Source organism: Chiroxiphia lanceolata, chromosome 7 (genome assembly GCF_009829145.1).
Source record: "Chiroxiphia lanceolata isolate bChiLan1 chromosome 7, bChiLan1.pri, whole genome shotgun sequence".
NCBI lineage: Eukaryota > Metazoa > Chordata > Aves > Passeriformes > Pipridae > Chiroxiphia > Chiroxiphia lanceolata.
In genome coordinates this window covers 1472159-1493003 of record NC_045643.1, presented here as the reverse complement: position 1 = coordinate 1493003, position 20845 = coordinate 1472159, and the positions used below count along the sequence as shown (strand labels likewise).

The 20845-nt window shown below is 47.9% G+C and overlaps 1 protein-coding gene across 1 annotated transcript; it reads left to right on the top strand.

Annotated features, from left to right (window-relative positions):
- The first annotated feature begins 17443 nt into the window (after positions 1-17443).
- On the top strand, positions 17444-20600 carry LOC116789476 (helix-loop-helix protein 13-like). Its single transcript, XM_032693367.1, has 2 exons — positions 17444-17992; positions 19637-20600. Exons 1-2 carry the CDS (start codon positions 17542-17544, stop codon positions 19672-19674), a joined length of 489 nt encoding a protein of 162 aa, XP_032549258.1. The 5' UTR covers positions 17444-17541; the 3' UTR covers positions 19675-20600.
- The last annotated feature ends 245 nt before the right edge of the window (positions 20601-20845 follow it).

Genomic DNA, 20845 nt, shown 5'->3' with positions numbered 1-20845 from the left:
CTTGGGGCTGTGCCCACTGCCCTGGGGAGCCTGGGCAGTGCCCAACCCCGCTCTGGGGGAAGAACCTTTTCCTGATACCCAACCTGAACCCCCCTAAACTCCATGTCACTAGGAAGGATGGACAGACTTGGATATGTTAGAGCAGATCAGCCGTGTGGTTTTCCAGGTGTGGAGGCACATCCAACATCCCTGCTGGGTCACGGGTGAAACGGAGCAAGTCGGACACTCATGCAGGAGCTCCTCTAGAAGGAACTTTCTCTCTACTCCCTCTACAGACTGAGGTGTTCCAGACAACATCTGCTCCTCCTTGAGCACGTTAATTGTGTCCCTGAGCCCAGTGGGTGGCACAAGGAGTGTCCGTGGTGCTCCACATGCCTGTGACACTGAAGCTGTAAGTCAGAGAGGGGCATCTCTGCTGGCATGAGTTGAGCATGCAAAAAGTAGGTTTCTTTGCCCCCAGTTGCCTCCTGGAGGCATCCCCTGGGTCCCTTGAGGGTCCCCAGGAGCTCCCTGATGCTCTCTGGGATGTCCTCCCAGAGAGGTTTCCCAAGGAGGAACTCTCCTCTCTCTCCAAGGCTCAGCCCAGCAAGTCCTCCTCAGCTTTTGGTAGAAACTCTGCACCCAGGATTACCTTCAACATGAATTCAGTGCTCCAAAATCTCCTCCATTTGGGTCCCACTTTAGCACAGCCTTCTGTCCACCAGGACCCTGATGTGGGATCATGGGCAGCTACTCAGGAGGTGAGGGCTGACCTTGTGCTGGTAAGGCAAGGAAAATAGGAGAGGGCTGATGGAAGCCTTTCTTTGTGAGAGCTCCAGTGCCTGTGTGAGGTGAGTTTTCCCAGCTGGAAACTCTACACAAGCTACCAGATGGTCAGGAAGAAAGAGTTTCCTCCTTTTCTTCCTTCTGGAAGCTGCTGGGATTGTTGCTGCTCTCAGAGCATCCTCAGTGCCCTTATCCAGCCTCCTGCCACTCTGCAACCACACTCCCAGCTTATTTTTCCAGGGATTTCAGCGTAATTTTGTCCAGGGCTGTGCTCCTTGGGCAGTTTTACTCACAGATTACTTCATGTCATACTCACAAGCACAGAGATGTTTGATTTTAGTGAGTTTACTGGTGAGCAGCTGCTGGTCCTAAGCCTGGTCCTAACCCTAATCCTGACCCGACTGATTTTCTTACAAATCCAAACCACTGATTCACTGTCACATACTGCCCATACAGCCCAAGGAAGTGTTTCTGGATAACATAAATATACCTGATTTCTTCCCCCCCCCCCCCCCCCCCCCAGCTGGTTGCACCTGACAGAACCAGTTGTTAAAACATGGTTTGTTCATGATGGTGATTTAAGTCAGGGTAAGGTCAGGCAGCCACAGTGTCAGGCATCCAGGTTTAGTACAGCTCTACCTCCTGGACAAACAGGCTGTTTGGCTGTGGAGGCACCACTGGACAGATGTGATCTGAAAAAAACCCAGTTGGTCGGATAACAAGAGCTCAGCTCTTAATCCCATCATTAATGAACAAGTAAGTCAAAAATGAGTCACTTCTACCTCTCTGGCTTAGTTGCCTTACTGATAAAAATGAATAAGCTTTGCTTTTTTCTGCTTTTTTTAAATTTATCTGCTCTGCTGTGATGTTCTGCAGACTGATTAATTAGGTGTTTTTGTGTGAAACAAGGCAAAAGGACGCTGGTACTGGGAACAGCCTGCAGGAGATGCTGCTGAAGAAGTGCATATTTTGTCAGGGGTGATAGAGAAGAGAGGCCATAGAGTCAACTCACTGCCCTGCAACCTCAGGGCTAGTTTGCTGGTTCCCACTGCTTAATCTTCTCTTTTTGGATGGATTTGATCAAAAAACCTCGGGATGCTTCAGTGAGGCCACTCTTGCAATGTAATGAAAACGCTGCTTAATAAAACTCTTGAAGTTGCCATTTTCTCCCTTGAGATCTCGGTGAAGCACAACGTGCTGCTCCGCTGTTTCGGAATGCACTTTCAATGAGGTGGATGCATGTATTTGTAAGTGCATACATAGTCATTTCAGCACTGGCTTCCCTCTGCTCTGACTCCAAGCACAACAGCTCAGCTGCCCTTGGAAGGACTTCACACAACAGCACGACGGGAATATTGCGAACTTCCACGAGAGCTTCGCACGACCAGCAGTAGGAAGGGAGAGCACACATGTCCCCAAGCCTTCTGAAGGTTCTCTGCCGTGATTTCTGAGCCCCAGGCCCGGGTCCTGGGACAAATTAAGATTTTCCATTCCCAGATGTTCGTTCCGCCTTGTTGCGACACCTCTTACCTACTTCGGGGCTGACCTTGCGCTGGGCCCGGGACTGTTCACGAGTTTTTTAGTCATTGTTAAGAACAAGGAAAGAGAAACAAACATCTGGTCAGCAGAGCTGCCAAGAGCACATTCCTTCCTTGTTTTTCAACCTTTCAATCCCTTTGTTTTCTGCCTGAAATTCCATTTGATAAATGCACGGAGAGCCACAGGGCACTGATCAGATGCAACTCCTGGCCTGACCTGTGGCATCACAGACATCCCCAGAACCTGGAACAAGACTAAGGCCCTGGTAGAACCATCCTAACCGTGCATGGGGGGACCGATCCTACTCCCACTGAGGTCAATGGGAGCTTTGCCCCCAACTTCAGTGGGAACAGGATGGGGCTTTAGTGCTGTTGCTGCAGTGAGATGGTGCTCGAGCCCATCCCCTGCCCAGCTGGGACCTTCACAGTTCTGCAGCTCTCAGGGAGGTTTTTTAATTGGAAACAACAACTTTATTGAATGTTGGCCTGAGGTGCTGGCACAGCCTGCCCAGACCAGGTGGGGCTGGTCCAACAAAGGCTTGTGAAATGTCAAACACGAGAGGGGCCACATGACAAGAGCTTCACTCCTGGACCTTGGCTGAACGAGTTTCAGCCTCCTGCACCTCAGCACAGCTCCGTCCTCCTGCAGCACAAACGCTGAGACCTGTAGGGAGCTGACCCTGGGTCCATCCTCCCCAGCTATAGGTGCCTCTCCACAACAGGCAAGTTAGGAGAAGCTGAAGAGTTAAGAAGCAGCAAGAGAAGCTGCCTTACATTTCATCTGTCCAAAGAGAGACTCCCCCAGGGGTTAAGCCAGAGCTTAGGGGGGCTGCACCACCTTCCAGAGATACCTGTCTTTTTAAGAACCCTGCTAAAACAGGACTACATGTAAACCTGAAACCAGGACCAAGAGCTCAGGGGAGCTCAGAGGAGCTTTGCATCCCTTCAGAGACATCCTAGAGAAAAGGTAAGGCACAAAAGGCCCACTATGTTCCCGCTCAATGGGATGTCTTCCCAAGGCTGTTGCTGGGAATACCAAGCATCTGAGTCTCTTAAAAGCTTCCCTCTGTTTTTTATTTACGTGTGAGTGAGCCTGTGTGCCTGAAAACCATATTGGAAGATCATTAATCTGAGACAAGAAAGTGCCAGACTCGTAGAATGCTGTCCCTCCCAGTTGTCAGTCCTCTCCGACCCCAACCTACGCAACAACTGACGCTGTGGAGCGGGATTGTACCGGCCTGGAAAGCCTCTCTTTTCCATCAGAGACGCCAAATCTGCGGTGTGGCTCGACGATCCAAGCTGACACCAGCCATGAGAACAATCCCTGCTGGTCACTTCCCTCAAAGCCAAGTTTTGGGCAACGCAATGTTCGGCATTTCCAGCAAACTGCGCTCGTCGAGCTTGTTTGCATTGCCAGATTTCTTTTCTTTTTTTTTTAAATTTTTTTCTTAAATGCTTTTTTTTTTCCTTTCAGCCATACATTTTAGATTAAAAAATAATAATCATGCAATCTCGCAGGAAATTGGGCTTTCAAAATCGGGCTGCAAGGAAGTATGGGCCGGTGGAGATTTGATCAGGCAGACTTTACAGCCCTGCGGCTCCTTGGATACCCTTTTTCATTAAGATTAGTTTCATTTTCTGGCCCCTGTTCTCCCATCAAGAATCAACCTTTTCAAGGGAGCTGCAAACTCAACAGCCAGTTATTAATTTCACTTGTGAATGTAAAGGCCTCACCGAGCCTCGATGCTGATTTAAAGTGGTTTCTGAGTGAGGATATTACAGCCCAAAGGAGAGTTGTTGCCTGCCCAGTTCCTGCACACAGGAGGTCTGAATATTATCAGTGAGGTTGCTCAGAGAGATTTCCATCTCCTGGCTCAGAAGAAAATACTCTCAGGCACGTGGTGTGACACTTGGGGATGGTCCTGTGAAGGGCTGAGAGTTGGACTGGATGATCTTTGTGAGGCCCTTCCAACTCAGCATATTCTGAGATTCTGTGAAAAAGGATTTGGGGTGAGCCTGAGAGTACAAATGCAGAAGGACCTTGGCATAGTGGATCTGTCCTGGCATTTCCTGAGCCCTTTTATCAGCTGGAAGGAGGAACAATGCCACTCACACCTGGAAATTACACAATATTTGTATTGAGAAACTTGGGCAAGTCTGATGGAAACTACTGGGAAGTTCATCTTTTGGGGAAAGAAAATTGTTACAACTTTCCTAAGCTTCCTATCAGTTCCATCTATTGGGTCCTACCAATTCAGAGTGGCTTAAAAGCCCCTGCAAACCAGCCAAAAGCCTTCATAAAATCTTTAAGAAAGAAAATGTTTTGGAAAGCCAGCTTGACCAGGCCTTCTCCAAATGGAGGGACTACACTTGAGCTTTGGAAGTTCTTCCTGTGTGCTGTACAGATGCCCTCTCACTGACCCATAACTTCCTTTAACTCTCCTCAGGAGGTAGAAAGGAATCCCTGCTAAAATTATTGGCTTTCACTGAGAGTATTTGCTTTGAGGGCAAGGCCAGCACATGTGCTTGGCTTTCTCAAAGGACTTCCATGAATGCAGCACAAACTCTGGGCTCCTGCAGCTCGGAGATGCCTTTTTTCCCCACAGGCAGACACATATTGGTGTCTTGTAACACTCTCATCTCTTGCACAGTCCATGGAAACTCCATGGAGAGCTCAGGACATGGACCTCCCTTGGTGTTCATGCCATATATTCACATTTTGGGGTCCCTTGGTCCAGTATTTTACTTCTCTCCAAACACGGTCCACAGGGGCAAAGCAAAGACTGTTTGATGGGGAGCAAAGGTCACAGAATCCCAGGATATGCTGAGCTGGGAGAGACTCACAAGGATCATCCAGTCAAGCTCCTGGCTCTGCACAGACCCATCCCCAAGAGTCACACCCTGTGCCCCAGAGGATCAGCCAAACCCTGCTGGAGCTCTGGCAGCCTTGGGGCTGTGCCCACTGCCCTGGGAAGCCTGGTCAGTGCCCAACCAGCCTCTGGGGGAAGAACCTTTGCCTGAGATCCAACCTGACCCTGCCCTGACACAGTTCCAACCGTTCCCTGGGTGATGTCCCTGGTCCCCACAGAGCAGAGCTCAGTCCCTGCCCCTCCTCTGCTCCTGCCCAGGAAGGTGGAACTGCACTGAGGTCTCCCCTCAGTCTCCTCTGCTCCAGCTGAACACACCAAGTGCCCTCAGTGTCCTCCCACAGCTTCCCCTCAGGGCCCTTCCCCGTCTCTGTTCCCTCCTTTGGACACTCTCTAATGGCTCAAATCTCCCTTGCGTTGTGTCCCCCAGAGTTCCCCACTATTGCATGGGAGGGGCCCCAGGGCAGAGTAGGGCAGGACAATCCCCTCCCTGGTGCCCCCAGGACAGGGATGGCCCTCCTGGTTGCCAGGACACTGCTGGCTCGTGGCCAACACATCCAGCAGCTTTCATTCCCTTTTTCAACATCATCAGTTGGGAGGTTTGGGCCTGAAAGGCATCCCAGGGCCGTGAGCTGGAACCCCACCACAGCCACCAAGACATCTGCCCTCGCCCTGAGAGGAGAAAACTGAACCAGAACGAGTTTGTGCAACACATAATCGGGCCCAGTTGTTCTCCAAGGCGAGGAAGGAGATGTTTGTGCCGTCCCCCAAACATCCATCCAGGACTCCAAGTCCCCACGCTCCACCCAGAGCGATCCTGCTCAGCTTCTTGGTCATATTTTTTACATGTAGCTGAAGGAGTTTCCCCCTCATGGAGGTTTTCTGACCAAAGAGCCCAGGAATATTAAGAGCAGTTGACAGAAGAGCTCTGGGGAGATTCAAAGGCTCCTGGCTTACCACACCACGTAGAGGCCCTCAGGATAAAGTATATCATCTTATTGTTGTAATTATTCTTACTTTCATTAAAGGAGAGGAGATGATGAGAGATCCAAGAGGGGAGGAGAGCTGAAATCACGCATACCTTTTTTATGAGACCCAATCCAAACTGGGGGCCCAGTCCCAACCCTCAGACAGCCCATCTCATCAAATCCAGCAGCAGTAGTGAAAAGATACCTCTAAATTACTGGCTAAAATGCCATGGTATGAGGTATCGGACACGGGGCACTTCAAAGCTACTCCCACTATGGCTCTTATGCAGAGTTGATGGGAACTCAGAGACTGGGGAGGCCCTGGCACAGGTTGCCCAGAGAAGCTGTGGCTGCCCCATCCCTGGAAGTGTCCAAGGCCAGGTTGGAGCAACCTGGAATGGTAGAAGGTGTCCCTGCCCATGGCAGGGGGTGGGACTGGATAAGCTTTAAGGTGCCTTCCAACCCAAACCATTCTGAGATTCTGTGATCTCAGGCCATGTTCAGCTTGTTTCAGAGCACTCAGGGGTGCTCTCCAAGCTCACAACACACTAAATTTCCTTTTCGAGCGAGTCCAGATCAAAACCCCCCTCAGCTCTTCATTCCCTCCCAGTTTTGCACTGTGACCTCAGTCCATTCAGATATTCCATCCCAGAAGTGAATCCTTTTTTAGCTGGTGTATCTATTGCACTAAACAAAGCTCACAGCTGCTGAAATGATGCCCAAAGCACACCAAACCCACTCTACTTTGCTCCAGCAGACAGATTTTGCAGAGATGGGGGTGTGGGAGAGGTGATCTCTGCCTTCTGCTGCAATGAGAGGAGTCAGGATAGGCAGCAGGAACATCTGCCCATGGCTGGAGAGGCACAGGAAAAACATAACTTGTCGTACTCCAAGGAAGCCCCAGATTTCTCAGGCTGCTTCCATATGGATTCCAGTGCTGTTTCAGTCTCTCACATCCCCCAACCAACGCAGTACAAAGTGTCCCTGTTTCCTGGTGTAGCCATGTGGAAGCTGAGATGATCGCATCTTGTTGTACCTTCTCTTCATGCTTCAGACCCAACACCAGGATAAGCCACAGGTTCCTCGGATGGGAGGATGTTCCTTCACACTGTTGTCGTCTCAGGCATCACAAAACCACAGAATCCCAGAATGGTTTGGGTTGGAAGAGATATTAAAGATCATGTTGTTCCAACCCCCTGCCATGGGCAGGGACACCTTCCACTAGAGCAGGTTGCTCCAAACCCCGTCCAACCTGGTCTTGAACACTTCCAGGGATGGGGCAGCCACAGCTTCTCTGGGCCTCCCCACCCTCACAGGGAAGAATTCCTTCCCAATATCCCATCTAACCCTGCTCTCTGTTAGTTAGAAGAGATTCCCTCTTGTCCTGTCACTTCAGGTCCTCATAAAAAATCCCTCTCCAGCTCCTTTGGAGCCCCTTTAGATCCTGAGCCTTCTCACTTCTTCCCAATGCTCTGTGAGCACCATCACCCCCAAAGCAGCTGTTTCTCCATCTGCCAAACCTTCCTCACTCCATCACCCTCTTGGCAGCCTCACTCAGAGAACCCACACACATGGAACCGACCCTGAGCAGGACACAGTGTCACCTCCAGGGCCGTGGCCACCCCACCTTCTCCAGCTCTGAGGTGAAAGGTCTCGGAATCTGCAACAACGGAGAGAAACTTATTAACCTTCCTGATCCGTTTTTAATCTGCCAAGGAGTGTCCTATAATTTGTGACTGATGGCTTCCTCCCAGAACACATTAATCACTTTGAGACATAATAAACCTTTCTAGTGAAGAACAAACCACAGCTGTTAAGAAAAAGCAAACTCTGCTTTTTCATGGGCATATCTCGTAGCAGCACTGCCCAAGGGGTGAACTGCCCATTTTCATGCAATTAATGGACATTAATTAGCACAAACAGAAGGTTTATTGTGGCCTTTATTCACTACTAATTCAATATTTTCATTTTGTTTGACGCACTTGGCACACCAGAGCTAAAAATGATGCACTTGGGGAAAGCTCCACTGAAGTCAGTTGGGAATTGAATTGTCCCAAAAGTGCCTTGTCTTCACCTGTCTCAGTTGTCTCCAGAAGACACGACCAAGAACCACAGAGATACCCCTTTTGACCTCAGCAAAGGTGAGGTCATGTCTATGTGACCTCTTGGTCCAAAATATAGCTGAGGAAAGGGAATTCTAGAAGGTTGAGGGCCTTGGGAAGAAATCCAAAGTTAAGCCCTTCAACTAAGTAAAAGGCAAAGGGGAAGACACAACAGGGAGGCAGACTGTGGAGTCACAGATCCCAGCAGAAACAAGGGAAAAAGCCCTTTGATTATTAGGAAATGTCTTCTATTAGCAAGGATGGGGCTGGGAAGGTGCCACTGGTCACTTGACAGGGAAAGAAGAGGGGTTGTATGGCTTCCTATATGGATCATCTAAAACAAGCTAAAACAAGCTCCATTTATTCCCATTCTGCTCCCCAGATCTTCCATACTTCAGCTTTTCCCCAGTGTCTCTGCACACACATGGTTTTGCAGGAAATGCTGTCCTAAAGGTCAAAGGAATTGGAGAGATATAACATCTTTCACACAGAGGAGGCAGCTCTTCCACGTTCCTCCTGGTACTCCTTCATCACCCATTTTCAGGCCGTGGAACTCCCAGAGCTTGAGAGTGAAAGGGGGCAAAGAAACCCGACCACAGAGTTTCCGAGGCTTCACTAAGGATAACCAAGGAATACTCATGCTTGGATACACAGAGGGCAGATGAAGAGCCAGGTTTTCCATGTGTGTGTGTGGATACAGGGAAGTTTATTCTCCTAATTTGTGGGTTTCACTGGTATTTCCACCAAAAAGGAGAATGCTTTGGAGCTGGAGGCTGGGCATGTTCCTTAAGAACTGGGGGTGATTCCAGAATGCAATTATACTATTAGGACAAATAAAACATGACATGCCTTACTACAGCACATCTAGAAGGAATTTTACGTAGTTTTGAAGACTCCACTCGAGCCCGAAGCAGGCAGCCACTCTGGAATACCAGCTGCTCAGGAGAACAAACACAAATTAAAAGGATGAAGTGTTTAAATTCTCATTTTTTTTTCCTAGAAGTGGCTTTCCTTTGTCTTGCTTCACTGCTTTTCAGTGAGCTGAACAGATTAAGTTACTGCACCGCGAGCGCGAGCTGAATTACGATCACAAACACACCTTCCTTTGGTGAGGCTTGTAGAGAAAATGAATTCCATTTTTCCACATACCTGAGGAACAAAAGCACTTGTGGAGAGGGATCTCTCCCACAGGGAACGCTTGTGTACTTTGCAGTAGTATTTTATTAAGAGCTGCAGAGTTCAAGGGTCTCACAAATGTAAGTTTTCAATTAGCTTTCCATTGTGTCCCAAACAGCCTCTAAATACTCAACTAAACTTTAATCCAATCACTTGATTTGACTCCAAGCATGATTTATCTTTTAATCATCATCTGTTCAATGAAGGGGAAAAGAAAGCAAACTTGTTCTTGGCCCCTCATGACTCACACATGATTTTACTGCCATCCCAGTTGTGTTTTCTTTTTGGCTGATGTCTTGGCAATTGCGAGCATTGGCTTTGGCTTTCTCTTTAGCTCTGATCTTTCCTGCTCATTTCCCCACCTCCCAAAATGCTGAACAGCACTGAATGTTTGTCCTTTGCACCTTTTCCCACCGAGGTAAGAGATTTTTTTTTAAAATTTTTTTTTCTTTTTTTTTTTGCAACCTCTCGATGTCGTCACATTGATCCAAAGGTTCTGCCGCTTGAGCTGAGCTCAAAACACAAATCAGGCCTTAAAATGGGGCTCACTGTGTCAAAGAAATGGCATTTTCCTGGAAGGACCTGTCACACAGAGAACACAACACTGACACACAAACCAGCCAGGGCCTGCTGGGAGCTTGCCAAGAGCTCATCTCTAGACATGGAGTGACGGCGTTTCCTCTCAGACAGAGCCTGAGGAGGTTTAATCCTTCCTCCTCATGGTCTCTACCCACGGTGTGCCTCAGTTTCTCCATCTGAAAATGACATTTGCATGCAGCACCTTTAAGATATCGTTCTCCACATCAGGAGTTCTCCACGAGGCTGAATGTCCCATGGCCACCACAGCACGGTGGCCCTCTGGGAGCTGCAGAACTCTGCTCACTAGACCCAAGGGCATCATTTAATGCCCTACTCACCAAAAATACTCCAGCCACGTGTTTCTGCCTTCGTGCAGCAGCATTTCAATACATCTCTCCAGCTAAAATAAGGACCCAACCATTGCCCACAAATGGCACAAGCTGTAGAGCCTTTAAAACGTGTTAAAATGTGGTGCAACATCTCCCCAAGCATCATTTTTCATGTCAGTGGCTGCTCAACTCCCAGTTCCAGCTGACAGCGCTGCTCTCATCGCAATTCTCTGGCTGCCCAGATCCATGAAGCAGCAGAAGTCCTGGAGTACACAGGTTTCTCCAGAGATTTTCCATTTCAGCCTCCCTCACTATCGCTAGAAAATTCAAATGCCTTGAAAGCTGACTCAAAAGTCAGTGCAGGACTAACAGTTTTTGATAGTTCTCTCTGAGTGCCAAGTTTTGGAAGCTGAAGATTTCATGAAAAGCACGGGTTTCTTTTTTCCCCCTTTTTTTTGATGGGAAAACCAGGACCCACAACTCCTGCAGAGTACAGACAACCAGCCTCTCCCAAATGCGATCAGATGGAAGAGAGAGGAAATGTTTTGAAGTCAAATCAGCACCTCACTGACCAATTCTGCTCAGCACTAAAAGCTACTTGTTTCACAGGAGCATTCATGCTATGCCTGGCCAGGAATCCACACTCTCCCAGCGCCGGATGATCGTGGGAAGAGCACAACAATCTGCTCATGGTAATAATTTCCCAGGCATCCCCCTTCAGCTTCCATCAACCAATTTAGGGCCTTCTGGAGCTGTGGCTGGTTTATGCTGAGGTTGCAACTACTGATGGTGTGTCGAGGTGGGGGTCAGCCCCTTCTCCCAGGACAAGGAAAAATCCTTCCAAGTTGCACCAGGAGAAGCTCAGGTTGGATACGAGGAAAAATTTGAGCACTGAAAGAGTGCTCAAGCATTGGAACAGGTGCCCAGGGAAGTGGTGGAGTCACCATCCCTGGATGTGTTCCAATAACGAGCAGAGGTGATCATCACTTTATGATCTGGTCTAGCAGACACGATATATTCAGTCCAAGGTTGGACTTGACAACCTTGGAGGTCTTTTCCAACCTTAAAGATTCCACGATTCTATTTGGAATGTCAGAGTTTCTTTCCACATGGGTTCAGGATGCAGCCTGAATACCACCAGGCTACCAACATCTGCAGATCCTTTGCTAGTCCATCACTCAGGGACTTTGAGTCAAGGTTGGATGTATTCTTCTAAAAAATATCCAACTACAGTAAGAAGATCCCCCCACCGGGCTTGGCACCAACAACCCAAGGCGTGTGTTATCACAGCCATCAGACCAGAGGGGCTTAATGATTCCCTTCTGGCTTGAAATCCTAGGAAAACTTGCTTCTTGTTGATGCTGAGCTCGTAGAGCAGGAATTCATGTGGGACCTTATCGAAGACGACTGGCAGACTCCACAGTGGATCCAAACACCTCAGTCTCTTTTTATGGTGGGAGACTGTGCTGGTCCTGCTGGGAATGACTCTCAGGGTTTTGCTTTGATGCTGGAAAAAGAAGGAAACACCGGCAAGTAGAGTGGGATCATCACCAGCTCCTGTGTCCCCGTCACAACAACACAGTGGGACAGCTCTCCATGAGAAACAGCTTCGTGCTGCTCTATCCTGCCACCGTGTCCACGGAGCCAACCAAGGCCAAGAGGAACTGAATCCCATCCAAAGCACATCTAAGGTGGTTGGAAGTCATCAGGAAAAACCACCTCCCAGATGGAGAGCTGGCCTGAAGGATTTCACGCAGATGGAACTTTTCCCAAGCTGTTGTTCCTGGTTTATGGTGGAAACATGTGCTGGCTCCCCATAAAGTGGGAACAGCCGTCACTCAAGCAGACACCACTCTGTAAAGCTGCCTGGGTGACTCTGGTTTCCAACCTGAGGTCTCCAGGCAGGTTTATGAGGTGCCACCCGTGTGATTAACAAGTCCCAGGGATGGCAGCGCAGGTGCAGGGAGCAGGAGGGAGCAGGGATAGGGGGAGCTGGAAGTGGGTGTCCACTCCAGGCTCTGGTGCACAGTAACAACCCCAGACTCCCAAATCCAACACATTAATGGGAAAAATCATGAGATTTCTGGCAGAGGTGCGAGTTGGAGCTGCACAAGCACAGGTCTCCCCTTTGTCCCACCTTTTTTGGCTGTGTCTCCTCATCCACTCTCTCCTTGGGGAAAGCAGAAAGGCTAAAGAAAAAAACCCTAGTACAGCTATGGAAGACAGTGGATTTGTTTTGTTTTGTTGGTTTTTTCTTGTTTTGGGTTCTTTCGGTCTCTTTTTTCATTAAATCCTGATGACAAACAGATATCCAGGATTTCTTGTGCCAAGAGAAAGGGCACCTGTGGTTTCATGGATGGAAACCCCACCTCTTTAAAAACTGCACATGCACCTTGCAGAAAACATGTTGTCTACCCTGGCTTTGCAAAACCAAACCCAAACTTTCCTGTTTTCCTCAAAAAAGAAGACTCAGAAGGATTTTCTCAGTTCCTGATGGCCAAGTCACCATTCCATGACTTGGAGCAAGTCACCACTTGGAGATATCCAAATAAACCCTCTAATTACAGCATAAGATGTCACATGAGTGACAGTTTTTCCTCTCCCTAGAGATATTTCTCGTTGGATATGGAGACAGGGTTATCCATGGGAACTGCCTGCAATACCTGGATGCAGCATTATGTTAACCTTGCCAGGGGATGTTCCAGATGGTTCAAGAATTGTAGAATCATGGAACGGTTTGCATTGGGAGGGACCTTAAATCCCATCTCATCCCGCCTCCTACTGTGGGCAGGGACACCTCCCACTAGCCCAGGTTGCTCCAAGCCCCGTCCAACCTGGCCTTGGATACTTCAGGGATGGAAGTGTGAACAACCAGCCACAGAGAAGCACAGGAGAAGCAGCATTCCCAAGGCCACTGCCCAAGGAACACCACATTCCTTCAGGAGTCCCCCGGAGCGCTTCCATCCAGCACAGGCTGACGTCCACGTTGTCTCCTAAAGATGACCATTCACTCATCCAAGCAGCCACAGGGCAGTGATGTGGATTAGGAATTATTTGGTAGCAAGAGCCCAGAGATCACCTCCCCAATCCATAAAAAGCTCCATGAGAAAGGGGAAACCACCAGTGAGTGTTTTTGTTAGAGAAAATCCCCCCCTTGTCCCAGAGACTGGGGTTGATCCGGTGTGACTCTGCAAACACCCTGCAGGAAGGGTAAAGTGACTGTGTTCACTTCTAAACACCAAAGAGTTTAAAGCCAAGACTACCTTGACTAGTTTATAGGAATAATCAACTAAATCAAAGTTGTATTAACAACCATCCACTGGTGCCTTCCTCCCCAAACTTTGACATCTGATCACACAATCAATGTTTCTACCCTGGGAATAATAAAGGTCCTGTTACCTTCTTTACTTAAATCAACATCCTATAAAGGTTTTGTTTCACAGTTATTCCAGCAGCTCAGAAATGGCCATTAGCCCTTTGAAATCCTCTTGCCCTGGGAATCCTTCGGCTGCTTTTCATTAGGCCCTTCCCTTTGCAATTGTTTTAGGTTAAAAAGAAGCACATTCCATCACTAAATGATAATACTTGCACTTTTCTTGCCCCCAGCACTTCACCAAAAAACGTGCCTACTAATTCAGGTGTCCCAGGGACAGCACCAAAGGAGATGCAGGATCTATAGGATAAAGGGTGGTGACTCAGGTCCTGGAGGTCCCTCTCACACATTATTTTGGCAGAGCCTCTGCTACCACATGTTAAAAGGGAGCCACCCCACCAGGAGCTGCACTGTTCTACCGGGATAAAACATTCCCCAACACTTTTAGCATCTTTCCTCTGCTATTCTCTGCCCATCTGGGATGCAGCTCCCCGAGCTGCACAGTGTAATGTTGGATTAGCAGCTATGACACGATGCACTTGTGCTTTGGAGTCATCTCACTTGAAAGTAAAGCATCTGGTCCTTTCTCCATCTGTTCTTTGTCCAGGCCAAGGACTGACCCCCTTTATTAAGCCGTTAAAGGTGATGGAAACATATTCAGACTAAATTCCCAGCGAAGAAAAAGAGAAGATATTATTATTATTAATAATAATGATGATAATAATAATAATAATAATAATGCCATTTTGTCAGCACTGGGAGGTTTCTCAATGTCATTGAGAAGGTTCCCCAACTGAGTTCTGAAATAAGGCAAATGGGACAAGAAGAGGAGAGAAAAAATCTTCCTTCCAAATAACCTCAGGTGACCCTGGGTTTTTTGGGATACAGGTACAGCTGCTAAGGCCCTGTAAAGAAAACAATCTGTAGTGGAAACATTCCCTAAAAGCAGATTTGTACCCAAAATTCTATGAAATGGGGAAAGTCACAGAGACTGCCGTGGGTGGATTTGTGTAGGTGACAGAGGAAGGGGGACAGGGCTGAGGAAGGTGGTTCCCAACATGAATAGGGCAAATGTTAAAGGGAGATGTTGCTATCTAGATCTGGAAAATCCAAACCCCAACAGTGATGGCTCCATTGCTTATCATGGACAATAATCCTGGGCAAAGTTTCTCAATCAATAATTTGCTTTCATCAGACCCTACTGATTAAAAATGACCAGCAGTCAAATGCTATTTCTGCATCCCACCGGATCTGAATATACTTGGGAGGAAATAGCACTTGAGCAGATCTGGAAATATCAGCCACATGTCATAACCAACAGCCACCCCACTGAGGGTGGTACCCTTGGTACCTCATTCCCCGGGGCAGATTCCCTCACCAGCAGCCTCCAGACAAGTGCAAAATTAGCCCAATTATTGGTACATTCCCTCTGTCTCTGATGAACAAAGTTGCAGAAACACTGGGAGCACAAAGCTGTGGAAGGGTGAGGAATGGGAACCTCATCCTCTCTCCTGAGCCCTGGACTGGCTTTCTAAGGGGAAACCTTTCCTTATTTTCCCTCTTTCTTCCCCTCCTCCCCTTCTGCTTTGTCCAGAGTCTCTCTGAGGGAGCCAAATTGCCCGTGAACATGCTAAAAGGAGCTTTGCTGGAACATCTGCTCTCCATCTGTGGAGCCAGACATATCCCCAGGCAACATTAGCACTGATGGCTCCGGAAGGGAACATTCAGCGCCGAGGAAGCATCTGCTGAGGAGGAGGAACTCAGCACTTAAAACTCACCCTGTCTCCTCCAGAGCCCTGCTCAGGAGAAGACCTGCTGTTCTCCTACTGATTTGGGGGTTTTCAAGTGTCTTAGGTTTGACCCAAGCACGTGCTGAGTTAAGCAGTGAGCAGGGAGCTGTGGGAGAGCCCCATAGAGAACAGGCAGTGAGTTGTTCCTTTCGGGAACTGGGAAGCACAAGGATCAGGTTTGGGCTGGGTGGACACTTGGACTTGGTGAACTTAAAGGTCTTGTCCAGCTTTAAGGATTCTACAGCTTAAAATAAACCACTGCAGAGTGAACTGCAAGTTCCAGTCTCAGGTTTTCTCCCTGGTCATTCACCCGTCCCACATCCCTTCCTTGTCCCTCGTTGGGATTCACCTGGAGCAGAAGCTGTCCATCACTACAGACTTTCACAATACCAACATCTGGTTGTTGGTATCATGACAAATAATTCACTTTTGTACAAAACCATCATAAAATTCATGCCCCAAGCTGAGCAGAGGAGGTAAAACACTCTAATTATTTAACAGCTCTTTGCCCTCTATTGTCCAACCCTGAGGATTCTGTGACTGTCACACTTGGTATTTCCCTTTCTTAAGCAGATTTACAGTTAAATGGATTTCTTCTTCAATTTGCACAAGAAGAGAGTCCAAGGGTTTCATAAACTGTCACCTTTTTACAACTACTCTGCCAAAATCTTTCCTGCAGCCTGTTTTCCATTGCCTTAAACTTCCTGGAGCAGGTGGAATTGCCACAAGGCCAAATCCCAGGTTACTAAGAAGAGGCATCAGTAGCCTCTGCCTTATCTTAAAATCAATCCATCCCTTCCCAGGGCAAAGCTACCGGGAGTGCTCCCACTGTTAGATGGAGAACCTGACCATCCTTCGGGATCCATGGAAAACACAGGTCTTTTTCTGCTCCCTAGCTCTTTATCTGAAGCTACTGAGCTTTGTCCTGTCAGCAGCTGCCTGGGGCTCCCAAACTTCACAGGAGACATCTCCTAAAATTTTAAGCAGCAGCAGGACACGAGTCTGTGCATGAACTCAAGGATGTGATTAAGTATCTTTATAAAAGTTCTTTACGAGACGCTTCAGGAAAAGCATTTAGGTTTGCTCTAACTTAAAACATGTTTCTGTTTATTTAAGTCCTTAAAATACGACTTAAACTATTTCTGAATTCATTTAAATCTTGGCTTAAACACTGTGGAAATCGGAGAGAGTGAAGAACACACTTATATCCTGCACTTGCTTTAAAGTTCTGGTGGTGCTTTGCACCTCTCACCTGCCACTCTCTCAGTTTCCAGCTCTTCTCTCCCAGCTGGTCCACTGATCTAGGGCTGTGTGTATTGTGGTTATTCCAGCTGCTCTCATTTCCTGGTCTGAGACAGCCCCAAATGTCACATAGGCCACAAAATGTGTCCTGTCAGTGTAAATGAGGGCATGCAGTAAGCAAATGAGGTGGTATTGGTTATTAAATGAGGTACCCCTGTGTTCTCTGCAGTACATCCCACACCTCCTCTGGCTGGAAGAGCAGAAGATGCCATGGGCTCCTGCTGCCAGAGAGGGCAGAATCAGGTGTTTCTGACAGCACTACAATACCATGTTGTTTGTCCAGCCATGGGAGGGGGGGGGCTATTAACACTTCACCAGAAAGATAAAGGACTCTATTTACTTGCTTCCCAACCAAACCCAACAACAATAACAACAAACCCCCCTGTGTGAGCCCTGCTCTAAACAGCAAGTGGACAGACTGGACTTGGGCAAGAGCTTCAATGGATTTTCCAGGAGAAAGCCAATAAAAACCTCATTCTGCCTTTGATTCATTCACATTGTTTTGCAGTCAACAGCTGACAAAAAAGAGAAGCACACAGATTAATTAGTTTGCAGTGGAGAAGAATGGGATCATTCCCCTGCTGGGGAGCCACCAAGTATTTAAATCGTGAGTCCCACTTGAATTTGCATCTTTCGAGGATGTTCTTCCTCAAGGACACAACCAGGACTCCCCAACAATTACAGATTAGAACCTCACAGAGCCCTTGAAGCTGCAAGCATTTCTTGAGCTTGGTTGAGGCCGGTGGGTCCTCATGGAGGAGCTTTGCTACGGCTTCGAGTGGGAAGACCCCACTGAATTCCTCTTGTGGGACCAGGCAGATCCTGAGGCCCAGCTGGAGAACTTCCTGCTGGACTGGCCATGCCTGGAGGACCCGTCCTGCGCGGGGATGGCCCAGGGGGGAGCAGAGGGTGCCCCCGGCCCGGCGCAGCCCCCTGGGCATCGCCGGCAGCGCCGCGCCGCCAACCTGCGCGAGAGGAGGAGGATGCTCAGCATCAACGCGGCCTTCGAGCGGCTGCGGGGCCACGTGCCCACCTTCCCCTACGAGCGGCGCCTGTCCAAGATTGACACTCTGCGCTTGGCCATCGCCTACATCGCGCTGCTCCGCGACATCCTGCTCTCCGGCTGCCACCCCCGGGCCTACGTGGAGCAGTGCCTGAGGAAGGGCTGGCAGAGCCAAGCGCCCGCAGCCTGGAACACGAGCGGTGAGTGACGGGCGAGGGGGGTTTTGGGGGAGCAGAATCACATGGAATCACAGGATATCCGGAGCTGGAAGGGAACCACGAGGATTTCAGAGCCCAACTCCTGGTCCTGCCCAGGACATCCCAACAATCCCACCCTGTCCCTGAGGGCCTTGTCCAAACCCTCTCAGAGCTCTGGCAGCCTTGGGGCCGTGCCCACTGCCCTGGGGACCTTGGCAGTGCCAACCACCCTCTGGGGGAAGAACCTTTTCCAGAGATCCACCAAAACCTCCCCGGACACAGCTCCAGCCGCTCCCTCGGGTCCTGTCAGAGCAATGCTTTGGGCTGCCAGTGGAAGAGCATCAAATTGCTTTTGAACCCCCACTTGTCACATCCAAGTGGCTCTAACAGCAGAGAAACCACTGCAAAAAAAAGGAGCTGAGTAAACTCACAATCAAAATTAAAATAATTCAACTTTTCCTTCTGACTTTCTTTGGAGAAGGATTTGTTCTCGAAAAAATTAAACCCCCTCAAAACAACTTACTAAGCTCATGCAAATGACTCCTTTGACAAACATGATTTTTATTCTCAGAATATATTTTTAGACTTTTTTTTTATCAATTCTGTGCAAAATTTATCTTTTGTGATGCAAGCTGAGGGAGCCTGTAGAGATTTTCTTTGTTTTCTTTATAATTTTTTTTCAGCCTGTACTTGACTGAGAAAAACACCTGTTTGTGAAGAGACAGCATTTAATGTCTTAAATATTTAATGAAATATTTAATTTCTTAAAATACATATGTTCTAGTAACCAAGAGTTACAGAAGCAGGATACACAAAACAGAGCATTCAAATTTCAGGTTATTTCCAAAGTATAGGGGAGCAAACACCTATTTGCAATTTTTATTCTTACATAAATATTTCTATTTTAAAGTGAAGGGCTGTTATTCTGGTTTCATTTGGTTTGTACTCAATCCTGACTTAGGTGGTATGAATTTAGTCCTTTCTTCCTCCAGAATATATTGTTTCCTCAGTATGTGAAGATGGGAAATTGCCCAAGTGCCCAACATGGTGTTTGTGCTGCTGAGAGCAGGGAGGAGCAGAGGGGGATTTTCAGTAGTTCTTGGCACTTTGCATTATAAGTTAATTAACTCCCTTTCTATCCCTGTCCCTTTGGAGTTTGTCAAGTCTTGGAAACAGGCCTTGAACCATATTGAGCCTTCAAAAGTGCAGCACAAAACCCAAGAAAAGTCACTGAATAAAAACATTCCCCTTTCACTTCCCAGTGAAGTGTCCAAGGGACAGAGCCTGAAGGGAAAAAGCAATAATTTAGTTTAAAAGAAAAGTTAATTGAGTCTTTTTCTCCTTTCCTATCCATTCCCATCAGCTACATGACTGGGAAAACGACTCCTGATATACCACTGACCACAACTCTCTTGACTACAGAGAATATTTATATTTCATTGTCCAGCTTCTCCAGCTTTTAATAGATAAACAGGTTTTTAACAACACATTGGGATCACCTCTGTTGTCAGGCTTCTAGTTAACTTAGAAAGAGCCAAATGAACAAGGCTCCTCTTCTGGAGAGGCTGAAGAGTTGACTCGTTCAATGCTAATTTAAATGGCTTTGAAGTGTTTCCTGTGTTTTCCTTTCTCCCTTGTTCCCTGCAGATCTCACAGCCCGCCTGTCCTGGGTAAAGTGGGATTAAGGGCACCCAAAAGGAAGACCTTTGAAGGCAGCAGATTGTAGAACTCGATGAGGACCTGCCCGCTGGGGACCGGCTGTTCCGCTCTCGGGGCTGCGAGCACAGCCAGTTCTCAGCCCTGAAATGACAGATTGCAAATAAACCCGTGGCACTTAAGACTCACTTATTGTCCCACATCGCTTGCTTGCCTCATGTCCAGCACCCAGCCCCTTTGAGTGTTAAGTCAGCACTGTTTAGGGCCTTCTGTTTCTCTTTCTTCCAGTTTCTCACCCTCTGATAAAGCTCCTCTAGCATGGAAACAACAAACCATTAAAAATCAGTGTCAGCACAGTCACAGCAGCAATAGTTTTTCTTCTGCTGGGTGAGAACTGTGCCCAAATCACAGTTCTAGCATGTGGGAAAACGTCCCCCTGAGCAGAAGAGAAAAAGAAGCAACCCCCATTGCTTGGCTGCAGATGTCCAGGGGCACCACTGTCAAAGCCACCAGGAGGGGACAGGGGGCTCTTTCCGTGTGTTTATCCAGAATTTCCCACGTCTTCAGAGGATCACGGAATGGTTTGGGTTGGAAGGGACCTAAAAGATCACCCAGTTCCAACTCCAGGGACCTTCATCCTCAGGTTGCTTCCTCCCAGTGAGGCAACTTTGGGAGGTCTGAGGAAGAGGCATTTTGGTATGGAAAGGTCCAGCCTCCACTTGGGCACCATTTCCTCCTCTCCTCCACAGCACCTCAAATGCTCATGGAAAAACAGCCTCTGGCTTTTGATCTTTTTACAGTAATTTGTAACATTTTTGAGCTAATCTTTAAAGGAAATAGCACCTGAAAAGATGAAAAAAATCTTTAAAAAAACCCCCGAAAACACATTTTTCTACATTTACCTCCTTCTCGACTCATTTTGGTTTTAAAATAAAAACAAACCCAAAAACTTACCGTAAAAATACCTGTGAATACTTTTGTGAATAAGTGAATAATATAAATCTCCACGACCTGTAAAATATGAAATCCTTGGTTCTTCCAAATCCACTCCTCTCCTGTGCTAGAAAGGCAGCAGGGCCTGTAAGCACAGATCAAGCTGGGCTGAGCTTGAGCTCATCTCATAGTCTGAGCTTAGTGAGGCTCAGCAGAGAAGGTGAGAAGTACCTTAAATCCTGACTCAGGACAAAAATACCTGGGATG